At 37.1% G+C, this 23,002-nt stretch overlaps 2 protein-coding genes across 2 annotated transcripts in view; one reads left to right on the top strand and one right to left on the bottom strand.

Moving 5' to 3' along the window:
• Window positions 1–23,002, bottom strand: part of LOC100866315 (CDAN1-interacting nuclease 1) — a 131,049-nt gene that overhangs the window by 6,945 nt on the left and 101,102 nt on the right. The gene's annotated exons all lie outside the window — the stretch shown is intronic.
• Window positions 1–23,002, top strand: part of amon (prohormone processing protease amontillado) — a 32,196-nt gene that overhangs the window by 1,797 nt on the left and 7,397 nt on the right. Inside the window, exons 2-7 of the mRNA XM_003696713.4 lie at window positions 7,124–7,228; window positions 8,170–8,437; window positions 10,101–10,138; window positions 12,707–12,783; window positions 16,323–16,587; window positions 19,229–19,441. Coding sequence (XP_003696761.1) covers window positions 7,124–7,228; window positions 8,170–8,437; window positions 10,101–10,138; window positions 12,707–12,783; window positions 16,323–16,587; window positions 19,229–19,441 — 966 coding nt within the window. The remainder of the gene's footprint in view (window positions 1–7,123; window positions 7,229–8,169; window positions 8,438–10,100; window positions 10,139–12,706; window positions 12,784–16,322; window positions 16,588–19,228; window positions 19,442–23,002) is intronic.

Genomic DNA, 23,002 nt, shown 5'->3' with positions numbered 1-23,002 from the left:
AGAGATAATAACGAATAATTGTTTATAAATTTCAATTGCGAATAAAACAATATTGTTTCATTGTGCGAATTTTATTATTTTATTATACGTTTTTGCATCCGAGATATTAGAATACTTTTTCTGGGAAACCAATTTTGCGATTGTTTATTTCGAGCAATTTTGTTTCGTTCAAAGTACCGCACATATATACTGATTCGGATCGTGTAATCTCGTTAAACGAGTTTCTGGAAATTTTTCTCCATCGAGTTGAGGATAATTTAAATAAAAAAGAATATTAAAACAAACAAATCGATTAAAACGTATCCGCGAGGCTAATTCGTACGAAAACTTTGTGGGAAAACTTTGCCTGACAAAGATTCGCCTCGACTACCACCTCGATTACCAAAATGAAGTTGAGGAACAATAAAGATATCTTTGTAAAGGCCGAGATGAGGAAAACGTTGAACGTTTGTTCCTGGCATTTTACAACGATGCAAGTGTTTCTTGCAGTTTCATTGAAATGAAAGCTACCGTGAACAGCTGGTAATTGGTGAAGAAACATTTGAAATTTTCGTGCCTCTCGAAAGCACAAATTCTAATTGAAACGCTTGGAGGAACTATCCGTTTCGTCGAACAAATTGCGTTAGTCGTTGCTCGAGTTTATTTCCCTTTATTAGGTTCACTAGCCGAAACTTACCTTACCTTTTTGTCTTTACAAAACTTTATTTTTTTGCCTTCATTACTTTTCACCGATAATTACGTGCTCCATTCTTTTTTTTGCATCTTGCGATACTTTTATATTATTCTCGCCGTCCGTGAGAGTAATTCTCTCATCATTTTCGTTCAACAAACGAATATTGAAGAAACGAGAAATTGTCTTTTGCATATTTTACGTATTCTCCAATAATCGAGAAGCTTAAACTTCACGTCGCGATTATTTTTAGCTCGAAACTTTTCCTCTTTCGTCCAGCTGAGCAGAGAGACTTTATTTAAAGGAGATTTACTTAGAAATTTCTTTAGCTTGAAATATCCATTATTCAAATTGAGAGAAATGTTTCATTGTTTAACTTGTGCTCGTACGAAATAGATGTAATGGCCGTTTAAGAGAAAGGTCGATGGATATGTGCACGGCAAATATATCTCGAATATCATTATCTTATCTCGAAATACGACAGATTTGCAATTGTAAGTTTGTTGGGCATACTTAATGGACCCGCATCATTCGTCACGTTTGTTTAATTTCTGCACCATTTGGGTTACGACCGTGTGTCGTAGTCGAGTAAATTTTATCATATCAGATTTACGTATATAATCTTCCTCTACCTACGCAATACAGGAATTCTATTCTAACAACAATAATGGATCAGATATTCCATGTAAATTCATTAAAGATATTATTATTTTATCTTAGATAAACCAGAGGGAACTTTTATTATTATTAATGGATGGATCTTTGTTCCTCTTACTGTCAGTTAATCAAATATCTAGCATCTCTTTATTTTTCAAGATATATGGAAAATAAACGCTCCAAGTTATTTTTTAAATAAAGCTAGAAAGCTTGTACACGAATTCTCGGAAAAACTCGAGTTTCAAAAGATGATCGAGTATTAAGAACAATTCGATGAAAGTGATTTTCGATTATTTTTAAAATCAGCCGAATGGAAAGTTTATTCTGGGGGTTAACTCGTGGGGGTTGTAAAGTCAATTGGCCGGAAGGGTGAAGAGATTGGGAAACGATGCGTCGTTTAGAGAGTCATGCAGGAGTTATGGTTATTTATCGGTTTTTCAGGGAATCGATCTCTTCTTGAACGCCATATTTACACCGATTTGTGACGTTGTTTTATCCGATCGTTGGGTTTCTCACCCGTCTCACACGATTAATCGCCCCGTGACGTACTCGTTGGATTATCACGATGATCGAACGCCACCACCACGACCACCGATTAGAACTGTCATGGTCGATAACGGCGGATTTCCATTACGACGAGGGAAATAAAAGGGCATCACGTTTTCGGCTCACGTATATATTTATGGCTCGTCGCTAAATATGAACGTCTTTTTCAAAATGAATGTCGAATGAAGGAGAAAAAGTGGGGGGGAGAAAAAAAAAAAAGAAAAATCGAGAAGATCCATCCGAAAGTGATTTTCGTCCGCGAATAATAATAATAAAAAGATTAGTCGTGGGGAAGCCGCGTGGAATAATCATGTTAAATAGGTCGATCGATTGAAATGTTGCGGTAATGCCGCTAACCTTTCGATTCGTCGTTGTATAAGTTGAGCAAGGGGTGAAAACCCTTGCTCTTTTTCTTTGTTTTTCTTTCTCGTTTGAAGGACGGAGGAGAATATAGAAAAAAAAAAAAAAGAAAAAAAAAGTTTTACGTTTTAACGCGGGCCATAAACTCTGCGAATTTTCTTTACGTAAGCGCGTCGTTCTCAAGCCGAGGGAAATTTTATTGGGCGGATTTAATTAAAATATCGATTTATTAACAGAACACGGAATTGGAAAATTTAATTGAATTTATCTCTTTATTAATCGGTCACGTTTTAAATATTAATCGAGAGATCAATCATTTTTATTGGTCAATTAAGTAATCTCGTCTGATTAAAATAAATATAAAAATTCGAGTTTTAAATTGATTTCGATTTAAAGGCAACTGTAAAAGTTCAAACTTTTAGAAGTTAACGATGATTATTATTATTATTATTATTATTATTATTATTATTCGTATGCAGGTTATAGCAAGCCAATCTATTTTAATCTTCTAAATTGCGTATTTAGTTTATTTTTAACCATTGGAAAAAATCCTTTAGTCTCTTCCTTCCCTCCCCCTTTAATTTTTCTAGGTAAAATTTTCTACGTAATAACATACATCCCGCGTATGACTACGCGTCTTTCAGTTGAGCTAATAGCCGTTTTTAGAAGTTGTTAATTAAATTACTATTCTCGATTATTTTCGTGGATGATATAAAGGAATAAACTTGCGTGGAAAGTAACGAGCACCCTAGCATTCGATCATACGACGTCGGTGTCGAAAGATTAAACTTTAACGAGCAGAAACTCGTGCACAGTTAGTTAATTTACCGAGTTAAAACACGTCAATTGGAATGAGCTGATTTTAAATAAATTTTAATCGAAGGACGATTAATTAATTTTACACGAAATATTTCTTATATTTTTATTTCTTTGTCGATTGAAAAAATATTAATAAACGTGAGAAAAGTGTAAACGTTTCTCCATTGTATTCATTGAAGGAACACGTAAGAATTGTATCTGTAAGGAAAATTGAAGATGAATAATATCGAAAATGCAACTACGCTATTGTTATATTAATAATCTGGGCTTGGCACGTGTTTTGTACGCATCATAATGTCACACAGGCCTTTATCACGCTTACTTGACCATGCATTCACTCGACATGCAGATTTCACCCTCTCTTTCCATTCTCTTACACTTATACAAGTGCAAGTATATGAATTGTGCAGAAAATGGAAGATCGATTGTTCAACAATAAACATCTCGACGCGTAAACTTCGTGTTTTCTTACTTACCTTCATTTTTTTTTACAAATTATACGATCCAACTATTTTGGATTACATATCCTCTGTATCTGTATATTTTTGCCGAAGAGATATTTTTAATTATCCGTTAAATTCAACATCCACACGCAATATGGAAACATACTTCATGAATTTTTTCCAATTTACTTATTCATTTATTTTCCCACGGTTTCAAAGATATGCAGATGATTTATGTATTACGTAATAAGCCAGAGAAATTGATTCTTCACTTCTATCCATAACCGGATTAAGTCGGGCAAAGTTTGCTCGGATTTTTAATTTTACCCGCTATCTTTCAATTAACGTATAAAAGGTTTTCTGATAAATCTTAAGATGGAAGATTAAACATGGCCACCACAACTTGCACATTTTCCTCTTCCTCTTCTGATCGATCCTTTCGACACCACGTGGCCACGATAAACTCGCGTTCGCATGCATCGAAATAGATCTAAATCTGTAGGGTAAAGAACGATAAACCTGCAAATTCGTGTTTATCCGTTGGACAACGCATGTACGTTGTAATACCGCGTTCGATGTTATGTACTTGGTTGAACGGTTACTAATTGGATTTACGCGACACGTGTAGATCGAAACTGCATCACGAGGTGAATAGCTTAACGAAGGACGCTCCATGTTTCTCTAGAAAAGAACGTATTTCTTTATCTCTTCGTTTAGTGAAATATGGAGAGACTTTTTTTGAAGGGATGAAACAGGAATTCGTACGATAAAGTATTTTTTTCAAATATCCTACGTTTCGTTCTAAAATTGATTGGTAAAATTGGCCAATAAATGATACGAGATTTAATTTATCTCGACTTATTAAGTAATATTTAAATGTTAATAGTATAACGATCTGCAAATGTTTCTTGTAGCCGTATTTAAGAGCTTATTTATGCTTTTTTATTGATATTTACACGATCGTTCTTCACGCAAATTAATGGAAACGGTTAATCCAATCGGATATGCGTGTATGAAAATAAATTTCACCGAGGATTATTAGTCATACGGCTCGTTCTGTTTGATCGGAAACGAGGCATGGTTAAATAATATAACGCTTTGAATGAAAATCTCCTATACACTTGGAATATTCGTTTCATCATTAGCAACGAAGCCGTATCGTGTTACACGATCTCGTGTTAAAAACTTCATTTTGAAGTTCAAAGATATTGCGTTAGCATCCTGGTTACTGGATACGTATCGAACAAACGCGTGTCCATCCTATCGATCTTCGAGGGAAAATGAGGAACCAAAGTGAAATTAATCTTGTCGGGCAAGTATTCGTGAAAAATTCTCGAAGAAACAAGATAATATAAGTTTTAAAAAGGAGAGAAATAAATCTTTTCTTCTCAGGGAATTTTATCGAAACGTAAAATTTTAAAACGGTTTAAAGCTTTCCATCGTAAGTATCGTAAAATTTTCTATCAACAATACGGTTTTATGGGATTCGAGAGGAAAGGAAGAGGAGGTAGTATCAGAGTGGCGAAATGAAACGAGAAAATTCTTTCTCAGCCGTGTATTCGCGATGTGTATTTATATCATCGGTGTTGGAATTCATGGTAAACAATTCATCAGAAAACGCGACAGATTTGTCCCGATTTGTTCTAGATGATACTTCATACGAGTTTTTATTATTTATCGTTCATCTTCTCGCAATTTCGCGATATTAAATATCGATCGCCTTTGATCTCCTCCTTGAAGAAATTTAATAATTTTCCCCTCTGCGAATAACTTTGTAACGAGATACACAGAAAAGTTGGAACATGTTGATCCAATCTTCTTTCTTCGTATCATCTGCGTATCATCGGAATGTCGACGACACATGCTCAAAGTTTTACAGGAATCAATTATCGAAAATGATCGATTGTCATTTTTTGCACAACGCGCAAGAATCGTGATCTGGAAAATTAATGATGGAAAAATTTGATATACAAACACCGAGCAGAAAAGCTATCGAATCGTATTATTAATTTCTATCCTATATTAAACGTGTCTGCTTTGTTATTACATTTAGAGGAAAAGGAACGACAAAAATACAATGCGGTATTCAAGTTATTTAACAAGCATCTAAGTAAACAGAGAATTTCAGGATATTTGAAATTTCATTTATCGTCAGAGGAACAAATTTCATTAACGTCGAAACGACAGAAAGTCTGGTCTATGGCGTAACCGAGGAGAAAGAGAGAGCCTCGACCTTGCGCGATCGTTTTGCAGAAAATTGCATCAATCCTCGGGTTACGGCCATAAGTCTGGTGGATAGATAAATAGAAGTTGGAAGATAGCTGCGTGCGTGCGATAGGACGAAATGAGGAACGCTGACTCCAAGCACAGAGATTCCAATATCATCAATAATGAGATTTCTTTCGCGTGCATCCCAGCATCGATAACCCTCCACGTGTTACCATCTTCTTATTTTTTTCCCCCCCTCCGGTTAAAGTTTCGAAGCTCGACAAGACGTTCTCCTTTATGTCGAACTATCGAGAAACAATCGAGTTCCGCACAACAACGTATCCCAAGTTTATTCCTATGGAGATTAAAATTTCAACCTGCGACATACAACGCGTGCGAATTTTTTTTCTCTCGCATTCAAATCCATGTTTGAATCCAATTGATCGTAACATTTCTACAATTATGGTATCTTTTTTTTTTTCGTGACGAAACTGGCCGGTATGAATGCAAGCGGAAGCAGGCGTGTCGCAGACCTTCTCCAGTGCCAAGAACGGCATCGCCAGAATGCGATGAACGCGTGTTGTTTCTCGATTTCTGAGGGAGTGGAATGCGCCACTCCTCTCGTAAGCGCTCTCGAAACACTCGTCGTCGAACGAGTCATCAGGAATTCGCTTTGCACGAGACGAGATTTCTTTTTTTTTTCTTTCTTTCTTTCAGTCTTCGAAAAAAAAAAAAAAGGAAATATCCCGGATACAAAGTTGCCCCGATTTCGATGCACTTTGATACTATGATCGATCCACGTGCCACTTACGATCGCTTTCCCAACGTTTCCTCTCCCCCGATCAGATAAATTAACAGGCGTTGGGGATAAATAATAACTTATTAATCCGATAACATTCTGTAGCATAGGTGATGGAGATGGACTTTATCTATTTTCCGTAATTGGTTCGTATGGATCCTCGAAATAGTCGGCTCGCCGGCCGATCGTTAACTCGTTTCCGTATAATTCGATCAAACACGAACGTTATTTACCTATGTATCCTCCAATATCCTAAGTGAATCGAACTCTTGAAAGGATTCTCCTGTTACCACACGTATCCGGTCGGATCTCTCAAGTGTTTCGAGGAGGGGGAAAAAAATTGAATTTATCCCAACGCTTGGACGCTCTTTTTTTTTTGTTTCCTCGTCCAATCCAAAACGATCGATAGATATTCGGGCGTTAACTCGCTTCAGAAATGACTTTTTTTTCTTCTTCACTTTTCCCAACGAGAAAATAATCCCGCGAATGAATTCTTGTTGCGTAAGGAAATAAGAATTTTATTCTATTATTCTTGCAAGTATTTTATCAAACTGACGTACGAACGACGCGAAACGGTCGAACAAGGTTGAATATAAATTGCTTTTTTCCCTGTCTGTTTAGATATTGGGCAGTCAGACGGAATATCACTTCGTGCACAAAGCTCTGCCGCACGCACGGAGCAAGAGATCCGTGCCCCACATGAGGAGATTGAAAGTGGATCCTTTGGTAAGTAAATTCATTCGTCCTCTCTCGAATCGTTGGGACCATCTCTTCCCGTGTTTTCGCGAGAATGGAATTTTTTCGTTTCAAACCGTTCAAAAATCGATTGTTTTGCACCGTCGAATTTATTATTTAAACGGAGGGGGAGGGGGAAAGAAATTATAGCGTCAAGCAAGGATGAAATTTCGAAACTCTCGAATTTCGAAACACTCCCTTTCGATAACTGGTCGATAATTGTCACATTTAAAAATTTCCAATCTACCCATCTTCTGCTTGCAAGCAGAATATTTCACGAGCGAGCGAACGCTTTCTTCCGCGCGTTGCGCGGATAATAAATTTCGAAGGTATAAAAGGTATAAAGCACAATTGGAAGAAAGAAATTATCTCGCTCGTGGGTGGACGATATAAATGTAAATGAACGCGTAATTTCCAAACGAGGAAAATAATTGGATCCGGGATAAATTGTCGGCATAAAATTACGAAATTGTCGCGTTTGCTTTCGCGAAACTTGTCATCGATGCTCGATGAATATTTTTGCACCATTATCACAATGTGTATTCGTCGGTCCACCATTTTTCCCCTCCCTCCATTCTGAGAATCGCGAGAAGCTTTAACCCAAATATCCATTATTTTTCCATCGTTTGTCACGCCCACGCGATATCGAATGAAACGAAGCAAGATATTTCTGATTCAATTTCTCTCTCGAATTTCTTCAATTGATTCCTTCCAATGATGTTCTCCGTTTTCGCGGAAATATTTGAAATTATGTTATTATGCGAAACTCTTGTTCAACTTTTCTTTTTCAATCTATAATGTATATACGCATTTTAATTAATCGATTTCGACGAATACAAAAGAGGTAGGTATTGTAGAGATTGTTATTCGTGGAGGAGGAGAGAAGGGTTGCGCTGAGGGTGCAAGAGAGAACTCGTTTAAAAATGTTTCAGGTGCACACAGCCGTGCAGCAGGCTGGATTCAAGAGGGTGAAGAGAGGTTATAAGCCTCTCAGCGTGGATAATCTGGTGCCCCTCTATCAAATTAAAAATCCATCGAATCCTGGCAACAGAGACCCGTCTGATCCTTACTTTCAGTATCAATGGTACTTGAAAAACACCGGTCAAAATGGCGGGAAACCGAAGTTGGACTTGAACGTAAAGGCAGCTTGGGCCCAAGGTGTTACAGGGAAAAATGTGACCACGGCTATAATGGATGATGGTGAGATTCCAATAATTTAAATAATTTAAAAGAGAATTGAATTTTACAATTTTTTTGACTTTAGATTATATGACACATGAATGTCTCGTTTAAAGTTCGTATTAATTTCTCGTTTTAATTTATTATCATAATTAATTATCGATACCACGTGTCACATATCTTAATGTCCATTTCAATCCTTCAAAATTTCAAATAACTTAACTCTCTTCACAATTGAACATTTCATTGATTTCCTTTTGTGTGTTATAATTTTTCAATATTGATCAGCATTAATATTTTTAACTATATCCAGAATGCCAAATTTTAGAAAAATTCGTGGAGGAGTTCGTATTAAATGGTCGCTTAAACAAGAAGACGCGTAGCAAACTTTTATATAAACTTTTTTACACATTTTCACGATTATTACGACACGATTCGTTCAAAAAAAAAAATACGTCACATCAATAGAACCAAATACAAAATGAAATCTCGAGAATTGATTAAATTCGTGCACACCTATTTCATACAAAGTTTTCAACGATAGCCAACTAGCCAGTGAATCAAAATCGATGTGACCAGACCCAGCTTTACGATGATACATTGACAGCTAACCCGCCGACTCCATCGCGAATGACGTTTATATCTTTGATCAATACAGCTTGGCCGAAATTTTTGAACATTGTTTCGAAAACGAAAATCAATTTTCGACGAATTCTTGAAAAATATTTTACACCTCGAAATTATTAAAATAATTTATACCTAAAAAATTATTAACGTCAAATAATTTTGATAAAATACTTTAAATCCTTTTCATCAACGTGTCATTAAATCATGGAAAATATACGTTTAAATTAAAAGAAAAAAAAAAAAAAAAGAAAAATTAATATTGAATTTATCACTGAAAAGCAGGATTACTATTTGAAAATTTTACACATTGTCTGAATTGTCGATTCGATGTGATCGTATGAAACTTTGTTGGTAATAATTTTGTTTCAAAGTTAGCTGCTGCTGCACGTGCTTGGCTACGAGAGGATTGTTACGTAACGTTTCTCACAAATGATATCATTTTACCTTGAAATACGTGATTAAGTTCCATAATTCTCGTTTCATAAACACGAATATCGTGATATATAACCGATGCTCGTTTTCTGTCGTTTATTACGCCCGGAATCTCGGTATCTATCGTTAAAACTGTATAGTCAAGTATACAATTTGTCGATGATTTATGTTGGTTAAGTATCGGCGATGATACCGTATCGGTTAGCATTAGTCGATCGAGGACTGTTACGAATTTAACAAATTTAAGTGGAGTTTATCGATCCCCGGGGATAAACAAATTTCTCCATTATTTAATCGACCTCGATCGACTTTGCAATTCTCCGTGGCAATCTCGTTTGAAGTACGACGAGTAAAGCGCAAGATTTACCTATCTAAAAGAAATTGTATCTTCTTTTGAAATTGATAGCGTCTATACAACAATAGAAGTTCAAATTATTCTTCGAATATTCTTCATATATTCATATCGATCAATTTCATTAGCAAACGGGCAATCTCCGAGAAGAATTTCACTTCGAACTTTCATCGTTACACGATTATTTGATTTCGATTGAATCTCGAAACATCCGCTGTGCTTCCAGTCCGCAGTTCCCATTGTGAAAACACCGTTTCTTCTCCTCTGTTCCAGGGGTCGATTACATGCATCCGGATTTGAAATATAATTACGTAAGTATTAATAAACGTACAGATTTATTCCACGTGACTCGACTAAATTCGACAGCTTCGTTATTCTTTATTTTCCATCGAAAACAATTGAAAGTTGAATAACACAAAGAATATCATCCGGTCCGGCTTCTTCTCGCCTCGTGTCGCTCGCTTTTGCGCCTCGATGAGTTTCACGAAAAGAATTCGTAATTCATGGGATTATCATTGGCATAATATCCGATTGAAATTGAAATCTGGAGCGCGCATTCATCGAGACGAATGAGATCGAGGGGATGAGAATCGCATTTTGAGATATCGCATTTTGCGTGTAGATTTTGACGATTCTCATCCAGGATCTACTCGAACAAATGATCGAATTGTTGTTCGGTAATTAAACGTTAATTAACGAGAAATGTTCTCGTCGACGGGGTACGCGGTGAAATTGGAAAATCATAGAATATCGAATAATGCTGCTTTGAGATCTATCAGTGCCAATTATTAGCGTTCAATTACGTATTCAATTACGTGTTTCCCTGAATCTCTCGGCTCGGAATTTTCCTCCTGTATCGAGATGGAATTTATTCTGGAACAAGTTTGTAAACCAAACTTTTTTTTCATTTGTTAGAAAAGTAGCTGAGCTGATTTATCTCGATTTTTCATTCGAAAGGAATAAGGATATGTAATAAATAAAAAAAAAAAAAAAAAAAAAAAAAAGAAAAGAAAGAATACGATTTCCATTCTTGATGAAGGAAAAAAATTTGTTCCATCGACTGAGTGATTTTTCTTGGAAGAGAGGGATGGCCAGAATGATTCGGATCACGTACACTACCAGCCAGATCCTCAAGATCCACTTAATGTCCTGGAGAAACAAGGAAGTGAAACGCATTAAGCGTGGTTAGTTAAACTTGAGGGTGACGTGCGTCGAATAAAGTAATTGGATCTGTTGAAAAAGGGAAGGAGTTGAAAAATTTTCGAAAGAACGACAAATATCATTTGAGGGAGAGGGGAGGGGAAAGTCGAATTATTTTGTTTCGCAGGATGATAATGCATCCTCGACCTATTTTCTCGACGCGGTACTGTCAAAACAAAAAAGCCAAAAGTTGTGACGTTTCATGAATAAGAAATCAGTAATATTGCACGGAGGAAAAAAGGAAAAAAATAATGGAGAAACGAAGTTCTTGCAAAAGTTCTTCTAAAGGATCAGGATAGAAAAAGTGGAAAGATAATATAACTCACGTGTTGTAATATAATAAACTTTAAGAAGAACGAAAAGAGGGAAAATTGGTCGAGTATTAAAATTGCAAGAGGGAAGATTCTCCAATGAAGAATTCTTGGATAACAATTTTATTCCGGTGCAATGTTCTTCGTGTCATCCAGCGTGGAATAAATTTCAAAAAAGAAAAAGAAGAAGAAGAAGAAGAAGAAGAAGAAGAAGAGGAGGAGAGAGAGGAACTTCATTCGACGAAGTGAATTTAATAAAGCAAATTTGAGTTTTTTTTTCTTTCCGAGAGAAATGACGGTAAAATATTCCAGACGATCGGTCATTTGGCCATTATGCTAAAACATCCAGAGATTATGGAATTTTTCAGTGTCATTCAATTAGAAGGTGAAAAATGGGGTGGCACGAGGGGAGAGGAGATGCAGGTAAGGAACGAGAATGGATGCAACGAGAGTTGAAGGGGTAGTTTTCAAGACGAAGATTAATAGTCTGTTGGCGACTGTTGTGTGTGGGTATAAAGAATTTATGGGGGAAGAAAATTAATAGAAAAGACAAATCCTTGTTCGATTAATTAACGACGCCGAGAAGTCTCGTCATTTTTGTACATAAGATTTATTTTGATTTATTATACAAATTTATCAAATTTATTTCTTTACGTGCGAGGAATGTATTCCTTGTATAAAATACGATACAAGCGAAGAAATAACGCGTAAAATACCGTTGCCAGGTTTTATTGTGGTAGAAGCCGCAAGAAGAATTTTCTTCTAAAAATACACGGAGAGTAAAGATTGACGCCGAGAAAGAAAACCACTGATATAAATGTCAATAGAATTCTCGTCTGCCACTCAGGAAATCCGAATTCGATTCTTCCATAAAATAAAATATTTTTCGTTTTATAAAAGAAAAATATGATTCTCCATACAAAACTTGATATTCAATTTTATCAGAAATGCGATTTTTCCAGCGTACGATGGAATACAGTTGTACAATTGAAAATGTATATACATCGATATACGGCATATCACGAGTTGTAAAGAAGACCATATAACAGCTCGCGTAAAAATCACGTGGAAGAAAAACATTATTATACTTAATATTCAAATACTTGTCTCTCGTCTCTCGTCCATTCGAACGACTCGAGGGAGCTTTCATTCTGATGACTGTCACACGGCCGAGAGTAGCTTTGTTTCCCCGGTGCGTTGTTCGATTGTAACGTGTTCTTGTTCCACGATCTCTTAACAAGAAAGAGAAAAGAAATTGGAAGGAAATCCTTAACGAAATCCTTCTATCAGCTTTTCGAACTTTTGTCTTTCTAACGAAGGGACGCGACGACGAAGAAGAAATAAAGGAAATTGTTCGTTTCGTTTCAGAACACGAAAGCTTCTTACGACTTCAGCAGCAACGACCCCTACCCTTATCCGAGATATACCGATGACTGGTTCAATAGGTGAGTAAAACGATCGAGTATCTGTTTTTACCTTAGAATTAATTAAACTGAAACAAGTTAAAAAAATCTCGAAACGTTTCTCTCTTCTTCGTCTGGGAGAATAATAAAGGTTATAAGACGGTTATTTGTTACATAAAGCCCGGTATTCGAAGTAACGAGATTAGAAAGGGGTTGGTCTTGTGTAATAGGAGCTTGCTTGGAGAAATGCTCGACGCGTTAGTTAATGATTACCGGCTGGTAATTAGCACGATGGTGATTAAACTTGGAAAACTTGTTTCGATCTTCTTCTTATTTCGACTTTATATCGTTTTTCCATCGAAGGTGACACATGGCTTCGAGATGAAGCCATGCCAGAGGATAATAACGTTTCCATGCTCGGCAATGAATCGAATCGAAACTTTTTATCCTATTAATGAAAAATCGACTTTCCGAGTTGGAGAATCGGGATGAACCCGTCTTTGGGTTTAAAGTTTGGGTGGAAAGATTTTCGTTTTCGTCGAATAATTCGAATGAAGAGTGGAATTGTGGAAAATAATCGTCGTGCCACTTTGTTGTCGAGTAGCTTCTTACGTAAAAAAAATTGTTCCATTTATTTTTCGTACTCGTCTTACGTAAATCCCTCGAGAGAGGGAAGTTGGGCAATTTTGTGCCATTGACGAATTTTTCCGGAATACGGAAATAGAACGTCTAACGCAATAATCGAACAATTTCATCTTGAAAAGCATTTCCCAACATATTTTCTTGTTGTATTGGTAACAGGGAAAATTTGTCATCTCGGTACTCTATTTTTCATTACTTCTCCTCCACCAAGATCAAGATTTTCAACTTTTCTCAAGTCAAGTTTTCAATGGAGGAACGTTCATATTTTTTTCAATTATTATCGAATTGAAAGAAATTCCATTTTCCTCCAGTTCTTCTTCGACCGAACACTTTCAAAGCGTTTCTTCTTTTCAAAGCGTTTCAAAGCAGCCATATTTCAATTTCCATCTCGATATTTCTTTCAACGAGTCGAAAGAAAAGAAAAGGAAAAAACAAGGATCGTTTCGATTGTGATCATTCACAGTCCAAGGAACTGAAAATCGTTGAATTTTTCACCGGAACAGTTGAACGAATCCTTTTAAGTTTTTTATGCTCGGCCAACCAATTACAACTCGATCTTTCAATTAATCGAGGAAAAACGAGTTTATCCAACGGATGACCGTAAAATTGATTAAAACTCTTCTTCGCTTCGTGGTTCACGAGTTATCTCTTAATCCGTGATATTACACGATCACGCGATCGTGTTGATACGATTTGTTCGTACGTCGCTTTCGTACGTGGAAAAACTCTCGATGAAGAGAGAGAGAGAGAGAGAGGGAGAAATGATGACAGAAGTTCGGCGGCTTTAATACGTCTTCGAGCAAGTCGAATTATATCATTTTTACGACACGCGTTTCTCGATTTTATTGGTTCAATCAGGACGCGGCAATAAAGATGGACGTTAAAAACGTATGGAACGTTCAAAGGAGGAACGTGACGAAAGAAACGTGACGGAGAAAAGAGAAAATTTGCTGAAACTTGTCCCGCTTAGACTTAGGATCGAGATTCCAATCCTTTTACCGAGCATTTTCACCGTTCCTTGGGAACATCTCGAAACTTTTAGCAGTTCGCTTCGTACCTTCTGAACGCTCCGTTTACACCGCCAACTTTTCAAACGTAATGTCCTCCATTTGTCGTCACGCGGCAGCCAATAGTCACGTGGTATTCCTTTGAGAAACTTACTTCACTTTTTCCAGTAAGAATATTTCGAATTTTTGCCGAGTTCTATTTAACTGACTGATTTAAATTTTTATTTAAAAAAAAAAAAAAAAAAGGAAAATGAAAGGAATTTCTAAAGAATGCGTCGTCGACATATTTGTGCTCTTCATAAACGTTGAAAAATATTAATTTTTATCGAAAATATTCTTTTTTTTACGCACGGGAAATAGATATATCCTTGGAGAACGTTTAATGGAAATTTCATTGCGACGAATCAAGCCCGAGCTAGAAAATTATCGAAGACGTTTATTAACCACCCTTATTGCCTGCCTTGTACGCCACGGCTTGGAACAATTGCAAGCTCCGCAACGCATCTGGTGCCACTTTCAGATACCGCAAATAGGCCACGATAAATACGATTTTATTATGCAATCTCCATCCAAGACAGGATAGAATCGTGTCTGCCGATACTATTGTGACATTATCCTGTTCTCTGTAAACAAAATTACGTAATTAATTTTCGCTCGATCATTCTATCGCATTCGAAGGTTAAACGTTCGATCCGATTATCGCCATCATCATCGTCGTCGTCGTCGTCATCGTCATCGTCGTAATCGTTAAATGACAATGAAGTTGAATGGTAATTAACGAAAGTACAGGTGGAACAACAGGTCTCTACATCGTTTACGTGTAATTGGAAACGATGAGCATACATCTATGCTTTGTATTTCACAAAGCATAACTGTACATTATAGTTGAAATGCGATTATTTATTTTTGGAAATTAATTAAAATTCAGAAGGGAACACGAAATGGACACGATTAATTAGGGGTCTGGGTGAGTGTGTTTGGCATCTAGCAACGAACAGAAATTTAACAAATTTAATTAAGTCGAAATTTTTTAACCGGGTTGATTCGTCGTGAAATGAATTTTCATTAAATATTCTCCAACGTATGTATATCTATTTCTCTATTTATTTTATTAAACAGGAGGGGAAGAGAATACGTCGAAACTGTGGATATTTATAAATTCAAGTTGTACTATTTATTCTTATTATTCTATTTTATAGATATAATTTTTCGAATATCGTTTCGTTTCTCAATCAATTTATCTAGCTTTTAGAATTGTACAAACGATTAAGCGCAAAGGGAAAGAGAACATAAATGCTTCGAAGGAAAAATACTTTTCCATCTTTCACTTTTTTAAAATCTTATTCGATGGAATATATTTATAATCGGTCAAAAATAAACCTTATAGAAGCTCGATTGACGAGATGTTATCAAAATTACTAATTAACTTTATATTACAAAGTATGATGCTGGTGAATATATTTCTGTTCGTATTGGATAGAGTAAAACCGTGTCAGGCTATTTTATTACTTTATCGAATTTATTCCCACTTTGTAGAAAATATTCCCATTTGAAAAATGAAAAGATGATAGAAATTTGAAGGGTTGATTTCACGTATTAGATACTCAAAGAAATTTTCCACACAGCGATCGATCACATACAAGACAAGCTTTCCAGGCCAAGATTTCAGAGACCAAAAAAAAAAAAAAAAAAAAAAAAACAAAATTAGAAAAGTTGATGTACAAAAATATCGATTAAATTTTATTCATTAATAATTATAAATAATTAAAATTGAGAACGAAACGAAACAACTACAACAGACTAAACTACTTTTTCTACATCTTTCAATTAAAGCAGCCGACAACGAACAGCCAGATTTGCAGGGGTGGGCGCGAAAATATTTACCCAACGGCCATCTAATCGACAGTTTTGTTTTTCTTTTTCTCGAAAAAGCCACGGAACGAGATGCGCCGGCGAGGTAGCGGCGGCCCGGGACAACGGCGTGTGCGGCGTGGGCGTAGCTTACGACTCGAAGGTAGCCGGGATCCGAATGTTGGATCAGCCTTACATGACCGACCTGATCGAGGCGAACAGCATGGGCCACGAACCTGACCTCATAGACATTTATAGCGCCTCATGGGGGCCGACGGACGACGGGAAAACCGTGGACGGGCCGCGAAATGCGACCATGAGGGCCATCGTGCGCGGCGTTAACGAGGTGTGTATTGGCGCGTCACCTTACCACCCCTATCCTCTTACCTCCTCGTCCTTCTTTGGAAGGATTCATCCTTGAAACCACCCTCGCCACGTTTATCTATCTCCTTCCTTTCCAACAGGAATTTTCCGTTACTATGATAAATAAATTAAAAATTCAAGTTGAATCGGGTATTAATTTAATAAAGATTAATAATAAAATAGTAAATTATTGCGGGTTGGGTCTACTGAATCGATCAAATTTAGAAGTAATTAGCGGTTGGATGTAAAGAAAGTTAAAAATGTATCTAAGCCCCCCTTGGATGTTCTGCGTGGCGATAATTTAATAGAAACAATAGATTTTTATGCTGATACTTGCCATCCATCTTTCGCTCGTATTCCACGATCTCACAGAGGACGAATCGATCGTGGCGATCTGTTCCCGATACTGCCGATAGTTTCTGGGACCGGTGCTATCTCGAAAGTTTCGAAGCGAGATATTGGCAAATGGGAAAATCAGCGAAGCAACGGGGAATCGGGTTTCACGGTGGAATTGGTGTCGTTTTGTCGTCGGTTGCTCGACGACGAACTTTTCGACTCGACTGATTTATCTTGGAGCCACGTATTATTTTCTTAGAAAGTTTGTCCCTCTTGTCAACTTTTTACTTAAGAGTTTTAACACGAACCGTCTGTGAAAATTTATCGAGAGAGATTCTAATGAGATTTCGCGCGATAAAACTTGGCCTAACCAAGTCGTAAAGCCAACTTCCCCCTCCTCGTCTCGTCTCGCGAGACTTTAAGTCGAATCGAAACGTTCGTTTCTGCTATTGTTTTGATTCATCAGCGTAACAGTTGTACACAATATTTTGAAATACGTTTCTACGATCTATTGATATCTCCAGCCAAAATTGGAGAACGTGCTCTCAGTTTGTTGAAATTGCTTGAATAGTTCAAGTCACGTATCCTCGGTATATTCGCGTTTGCTATTTTCCCTGTATTTTCAGAGATTTCCCCCCCCTCGCATCTTCATCCACACATTACATCCCAGCAACCACGCAAATTTTTATTTTTCACGTGCCTAACCTCTACTCGTTCTCATTTCGTTATATTTTCATCATTTCGAATGGTAATTTCGAACGCGAATTATAAATTTCAATCACACGCGAGCTTCGCGAATCGAATTCGTTTCAAATTTTCAATTCTCGAAGCGGAGAAAAATCTTCCCATTTTTTTTTCCCACGGGAGAGAGAAGGATGATAAAGGTAATTCGCCAACTTGGTGCTTAACGTCACGGTGAAGCGATGTCCTAATTAACTTCGTGATTGCGCCGCGAATTTCTGACGGTCGTTACATCGACGGAAGTCGTCCCACGTCGCTCTTAAGCCACGTGTAAACAAAGTATCTACCCCTTCGAGACTACCATCCCATCGATCCACCCCTTTGATCGTTTCCTTCCATCAACCCTCGATCAATACTCCTCCTCTCTTTCCCGTCGTACGAGAAGAATTTTTTTCTCCTACGATCTCGACGAGGCTTTGAAATTAAAATTTTAATCAAAGAGGATAAAAATTCGAGTCGAGTTGGAACGAGTTGAAGGTAACGTTTTTAGGAGAATTTTACAAAAGAATGTCATCCGTGTAACGAAGGAATGGAATGGAATCTCGCGTGGCTGGGATATTAAAGAGGAGAGGAGATAGACCGCGGTGATCGAATATTTTTTCAAGGAAATTTTCGAAATAATTGCTTCGAAATTCGATCGAAGCACGCTTTCTTTCAAGAGGAGGAGGTCGATGATTCTTTTTAGATTTTTATTAACTCGAGTGAAGATAATCAAATCGGATGGACGCGTAAAGGGTGCATGGGAATTAGACGCATGTTTGTTGCTCGTTACAACGATTGTTTTTAACAATTTACGAGGAGTAGATAGATAGATAGATAGATGGAACGGAAGAAAAGCGTTTATTTCTCTCGTTAGTTCGTTTATTATCGGTTAATTGGAAATGCGATTACGAGAATCTGATCGAGTTATCCGAGGATCGCAGTAGTTGGAAGTATCCGAGATCGAAACGAGATTTACGTGAGATATGTTGATTATACTCTCTGCACACGAGTGATTAATCGACTAATTAATTAATTTCATTCCTTCTTCCCAATTATTTCTATCCAATATATCCAATATTTTCTCGTTCGAGAAACGGATGAAGCGTTAATTTTTAATTAATCCTCATTTCGAATTCCTCGGAAACTTTCTCCATCTTCTAATTATGCGGTGCTGCGACCATGTTTCCCCTCGCAGTGGCGGAGAGACCAATCGATAAGTGTCAAGATCAGCTCTCGGATATTTCCCGAGTTCGAGAGAAACGCCTCTCGTTTCGGAATTTCTCCTTAATAACTAGTCGTCACACACACACACACACACACACACACACAACTTATGACAGATCGTTACGTTCCGAGACTCAGCCAATCGGGATGAAATTCAATTCGAGGATGAAATTGTCGGCGAAGAAATAAATAAATTAAAAGAAAAAAAAAAAAACACGTTATATATTTCGTTTCACACGTTTTCGAGAGAACATTTGAAAAAGAATTATTTTCAAGCAGAATCCAAGTAGGAGAGGAGTATGCATTGCGTCCAGAATTGAATTAAACGTATCTGTTTCCAGGGTCGGAGAGGACTGGGCAACATTTACGTGTGGGCCTCTGGTGACGGTGGTGAGGAGGACGATTGCAATTGCGACGGTTATGCGGCCAGTATGTGGACCGTCAGTATTAATAGCGCCATCAACGATGGGCAAAACGCTCATTACGACGAGAGCTGTTCGAGCACTCTGGCTTCGACGTTCAGCAACGGTGCCAAGGATCCCAATATTGGAGTGGTAAGTGGCCTCGAACAACATTCGCGTTCTTTCTTCTCTCGAGATGTAATTCGATTTTAATGAATTCGCCACGCTTGAACGGTGTACGGATTTTCCGGAAAAGATCTTCGATACAATTAGTCTGGAAACTTTGCTGGTAAATGTTGGATATCAGGTAGATTGCTATCAGAGATTGTTCAAAGATAAAGATTGACTTTAACGTCCCTCTTAATATATTAGCTATTTTCAAGAGAAATAGGGCAGTTGAACAAGAAGATTAATCATAACGAAACAAATTGTTTAACTTTTCCAAGATACTTATTACAAGTGGAAAACTTGTAAAATGTTGCTATGCGCTACTTTATTGTACACAAAATAATAAGTTGCGCTCGAGGAATTTGATGATGAGTTGTGTTACGATAACAGTTATCCAAGTATTTCGAGGGAATTCCAATTTCGTTGGTTAAATACGCAAAGTTGGAATCAAACAAACAAACCCAAGCAATTATAAATCAAAAGGGTATGGCTATTTCTCAGTGCATATCTGAATAAATATAATCTGAATAAATCGTGCAATTTTTTGCAAAAGAATTTCTCCTACGAATCGAATATATATTCTTGATCACAGATATTCGCGCAATTATTTTCGAATAAATGATTTTTATTTTTCCACGCGCCGAATGATGAACGGTTTGTTGCCGGCCGGTTAATGGTCGGCCATTCTCTAATTAGAGTGGATTCCACGTGGATTCCAGGTCAACCGGTGTTCACATAAGTTTCCCCGATTTCACGAGGCGGAAATGTCTCCGGGCAAAAGTTATTAACACGTTGGAAACGGGGAAGAAAATCGAATGTAGGGGTAGAAATGAATCGCGACAAATATATTTCGCGACATAAATATTCCGTTTTTTCTTCTCCCGCGCCATTAACGCGTTGATTTATTAGAACGTGATTGGCGATCGAGCACATGCTGCACCGGTTGCGAAACGAGTATCGTGTTTCGATTATTGATGGCGAGCGACGATCGCGATACGATCCTTCTCCCTACGACTTGTAAGAAATCGGATTCGCGACTGCAAGAATTGGGATGGAATATCGCGTGGTGAGATATAAAATTTCGCGAAACCAAGGTGTGGTGTTAATCATATAATTGCGAAAATTAATTTATTTTTTTTTTTATTCCGGTTCGTGATGCACACGAGTGAAGATAAGTATCATAAAAGTGCTACGTTTGGCAGAAATTTCTATTCTTCTCTCTTTTTTTTTTTGGATATAATCTAGATCTCTGTAAAATTTATATTACGAGCTTTTTAATTTTTTTTACTTAAAATATAGATAGATAGGGCAGTATTGGTTTATATTCAACAAAAAAATAACGAGTACTCACAAGCGCATCATGGAAAATCAGAGAATCTTTTAGATGTTTATTACAGCTTTCGCTATAGATTGTTATCGATATAATGGAAAATTATTCAAACTTAACGATTTGCAAGAATTCGAATCTTGTATGATGTAAGCGAAATACGAGAACTCAGCGGGAGCATGTTTAATCTAGTAAATTGGTCTTCGTTTAAATAAAATGGGAAGAAAGAGCGCGCCGTATGGAAGATCGATGAAAATTTTCATTTGTATCAGATTAGATTTTATCGTATTCATTTCGTATAGAGAAGTTGTTGTTACTGATGGTTTTTAATCAGGTTCAGAAGAGATAGATGAGATGATCGTAAATTGGAATGAAATATTCACCAAAATGGCTCCTTATTATTTGTTCAACCAAGATGAGATTAGATTCTGGTCTGTCGGGACGAGTTGCATTCGCCATACGCGAGATTACCGAACCATGCTTATAGGATGGTCGAAAATTGTCGATCAACGTGAACATTTTATGAAATTGCTCGGTAACATATTCCAGAAGATACGATCGAGAAGAGAATATTCGACGAGTGGGAAAGATTGTGATTCGATATTTGGAAAATTGATGTTTGTCGAAATTTTAATAATAAAAAATATTTTTCACTCGCAAAAGCAGTATTTAAAGTTCAAAGGGTGAAAGAGAAAATCGGATTTCAATAGCCAATAAATGACGACGAATCGAGAAACACCGCATACCAAATCTTTCTTTTTGAACGTTTTTCGAATAAACTTAGGAAAGTTGTATAAATTAGAGAAATGCACGCGTGCGTTTTGTTTCAGACAAAAATCTGCGTTAATATCCGTGTAAATTCGCGACATCTTACGCGAATAAAATAAATTTTAACAATAAAGAAAATACATTTCCATGTATATGTACATATATGGTGTATCGTTAGCGAAGAAATATGTTCGTGAAAGTATCGTTCACGAGAGGATCGTCCTCATTGCCCAAGATTAACGCGAGGAAGCGTTCTTAGCTCACGAAAGCTTAGTAAACTGCTCGTAAACTTTTTTTACCGTGGTTTTATGGACGCTTATCATTGATCGATACTCCTGATATGGAAGCTTCTCCACGCGTTAAAGAAAAATTGCCACTGTTATTCGTGGTTCCTCTTTTCTTTTTCTTTTTATGAGCTTTTTTAACGACGAGCAACGGTTCCATAAAGACAAACAGAGCGAACGAACAGATCGGGAAAAAGAATATAATATGTTTTCTCTGACTCTAATTGCTCCATGTTACGAAATGAGCGAGAAAATCATCGTTCGACGGTAATGAAAAAAAAAAAAATGCAAACTTCCAAAAAAAAAAAAAAAAAAAAAAAAAGAATAGAGAAAAAGAAAAAGAAGAAAGGAATTCGCAATTCGCAGGAGAGGATGTTTTTCGATAATGTTCCATAACACCTGACTGTTAACACCGTGTTACACCGCATCCATTTACAATCGAGCGATGTACACACATTCCTGAATAGATTCTGCCCTCGTTCCTGGACCGTTTTTGCGCTCGATAACCGGGATTTTATGGATGAACACGATTCCCTCCGATTTTCCACCGTTCTCTCCGCTCCACGAAAAATTTCACGGCTGAACGAAGGGGAAAAATAAAGGAGAAAGACGGGGTTTGAACTCGTGGCACAGATTAGAGACGCGGCTATCGTCAAATAAAATATATACATTTCCATCGTTCGGTGCGTTAAGTGAAAAAAGGGGACTTTACGTATTTTCTTTTCTTCTTTTTTTAACTTTATCATTATCCTTCGAAAAAACTCGTGGCTCGAAACATCATGTTGAACAAAGAGTCTTCGAGACTTAATTTGACGATTAATTTAAAATTATTGAACATTCTCTGTGATAACGATAACTCGACCGATTTTTTCCTCTTTTTTCCATACCGTGACTACCGTTCATATTTTGTAAACATTAGGGGAAGGGAAGATCGATTAAAACGCGATGTTGATCGCGGCTTTATCGCGGTTACACCAACTATGCGCGGATGCGAACTTTTAATACGAAAACTTTCTCGATATCCAGGGAACAGGCGCGTTGTTATAGGGGAAATTACAACGTTTAGAAACGGAACGTTTAATCCGTTCCACCCCGAGTTATCGCGTTCAACGGCTCACGAACGATTCCTGCTTTTTCTTTCACGATCGTCTCGAGTCGAAACTATTC

Source organism: Apis florea, unplaced genomic scaffold (genome assembly GCF_048593485.1).
Source record: "Apis florea isolate Af1SG1 unplaced genomic scaffold, ASM4859348v1 contig_2350_pilon, whole genome shotgun sequence".
Lineage (NCBI taxonomy): Eukaryota > Metazoa > Arthropoda > Insecta > Hymenoptera > Apidae > Apis > Apis florea.
This window is presented reverse-complemented; position numbering and strand designations above follow the sequence as displayed.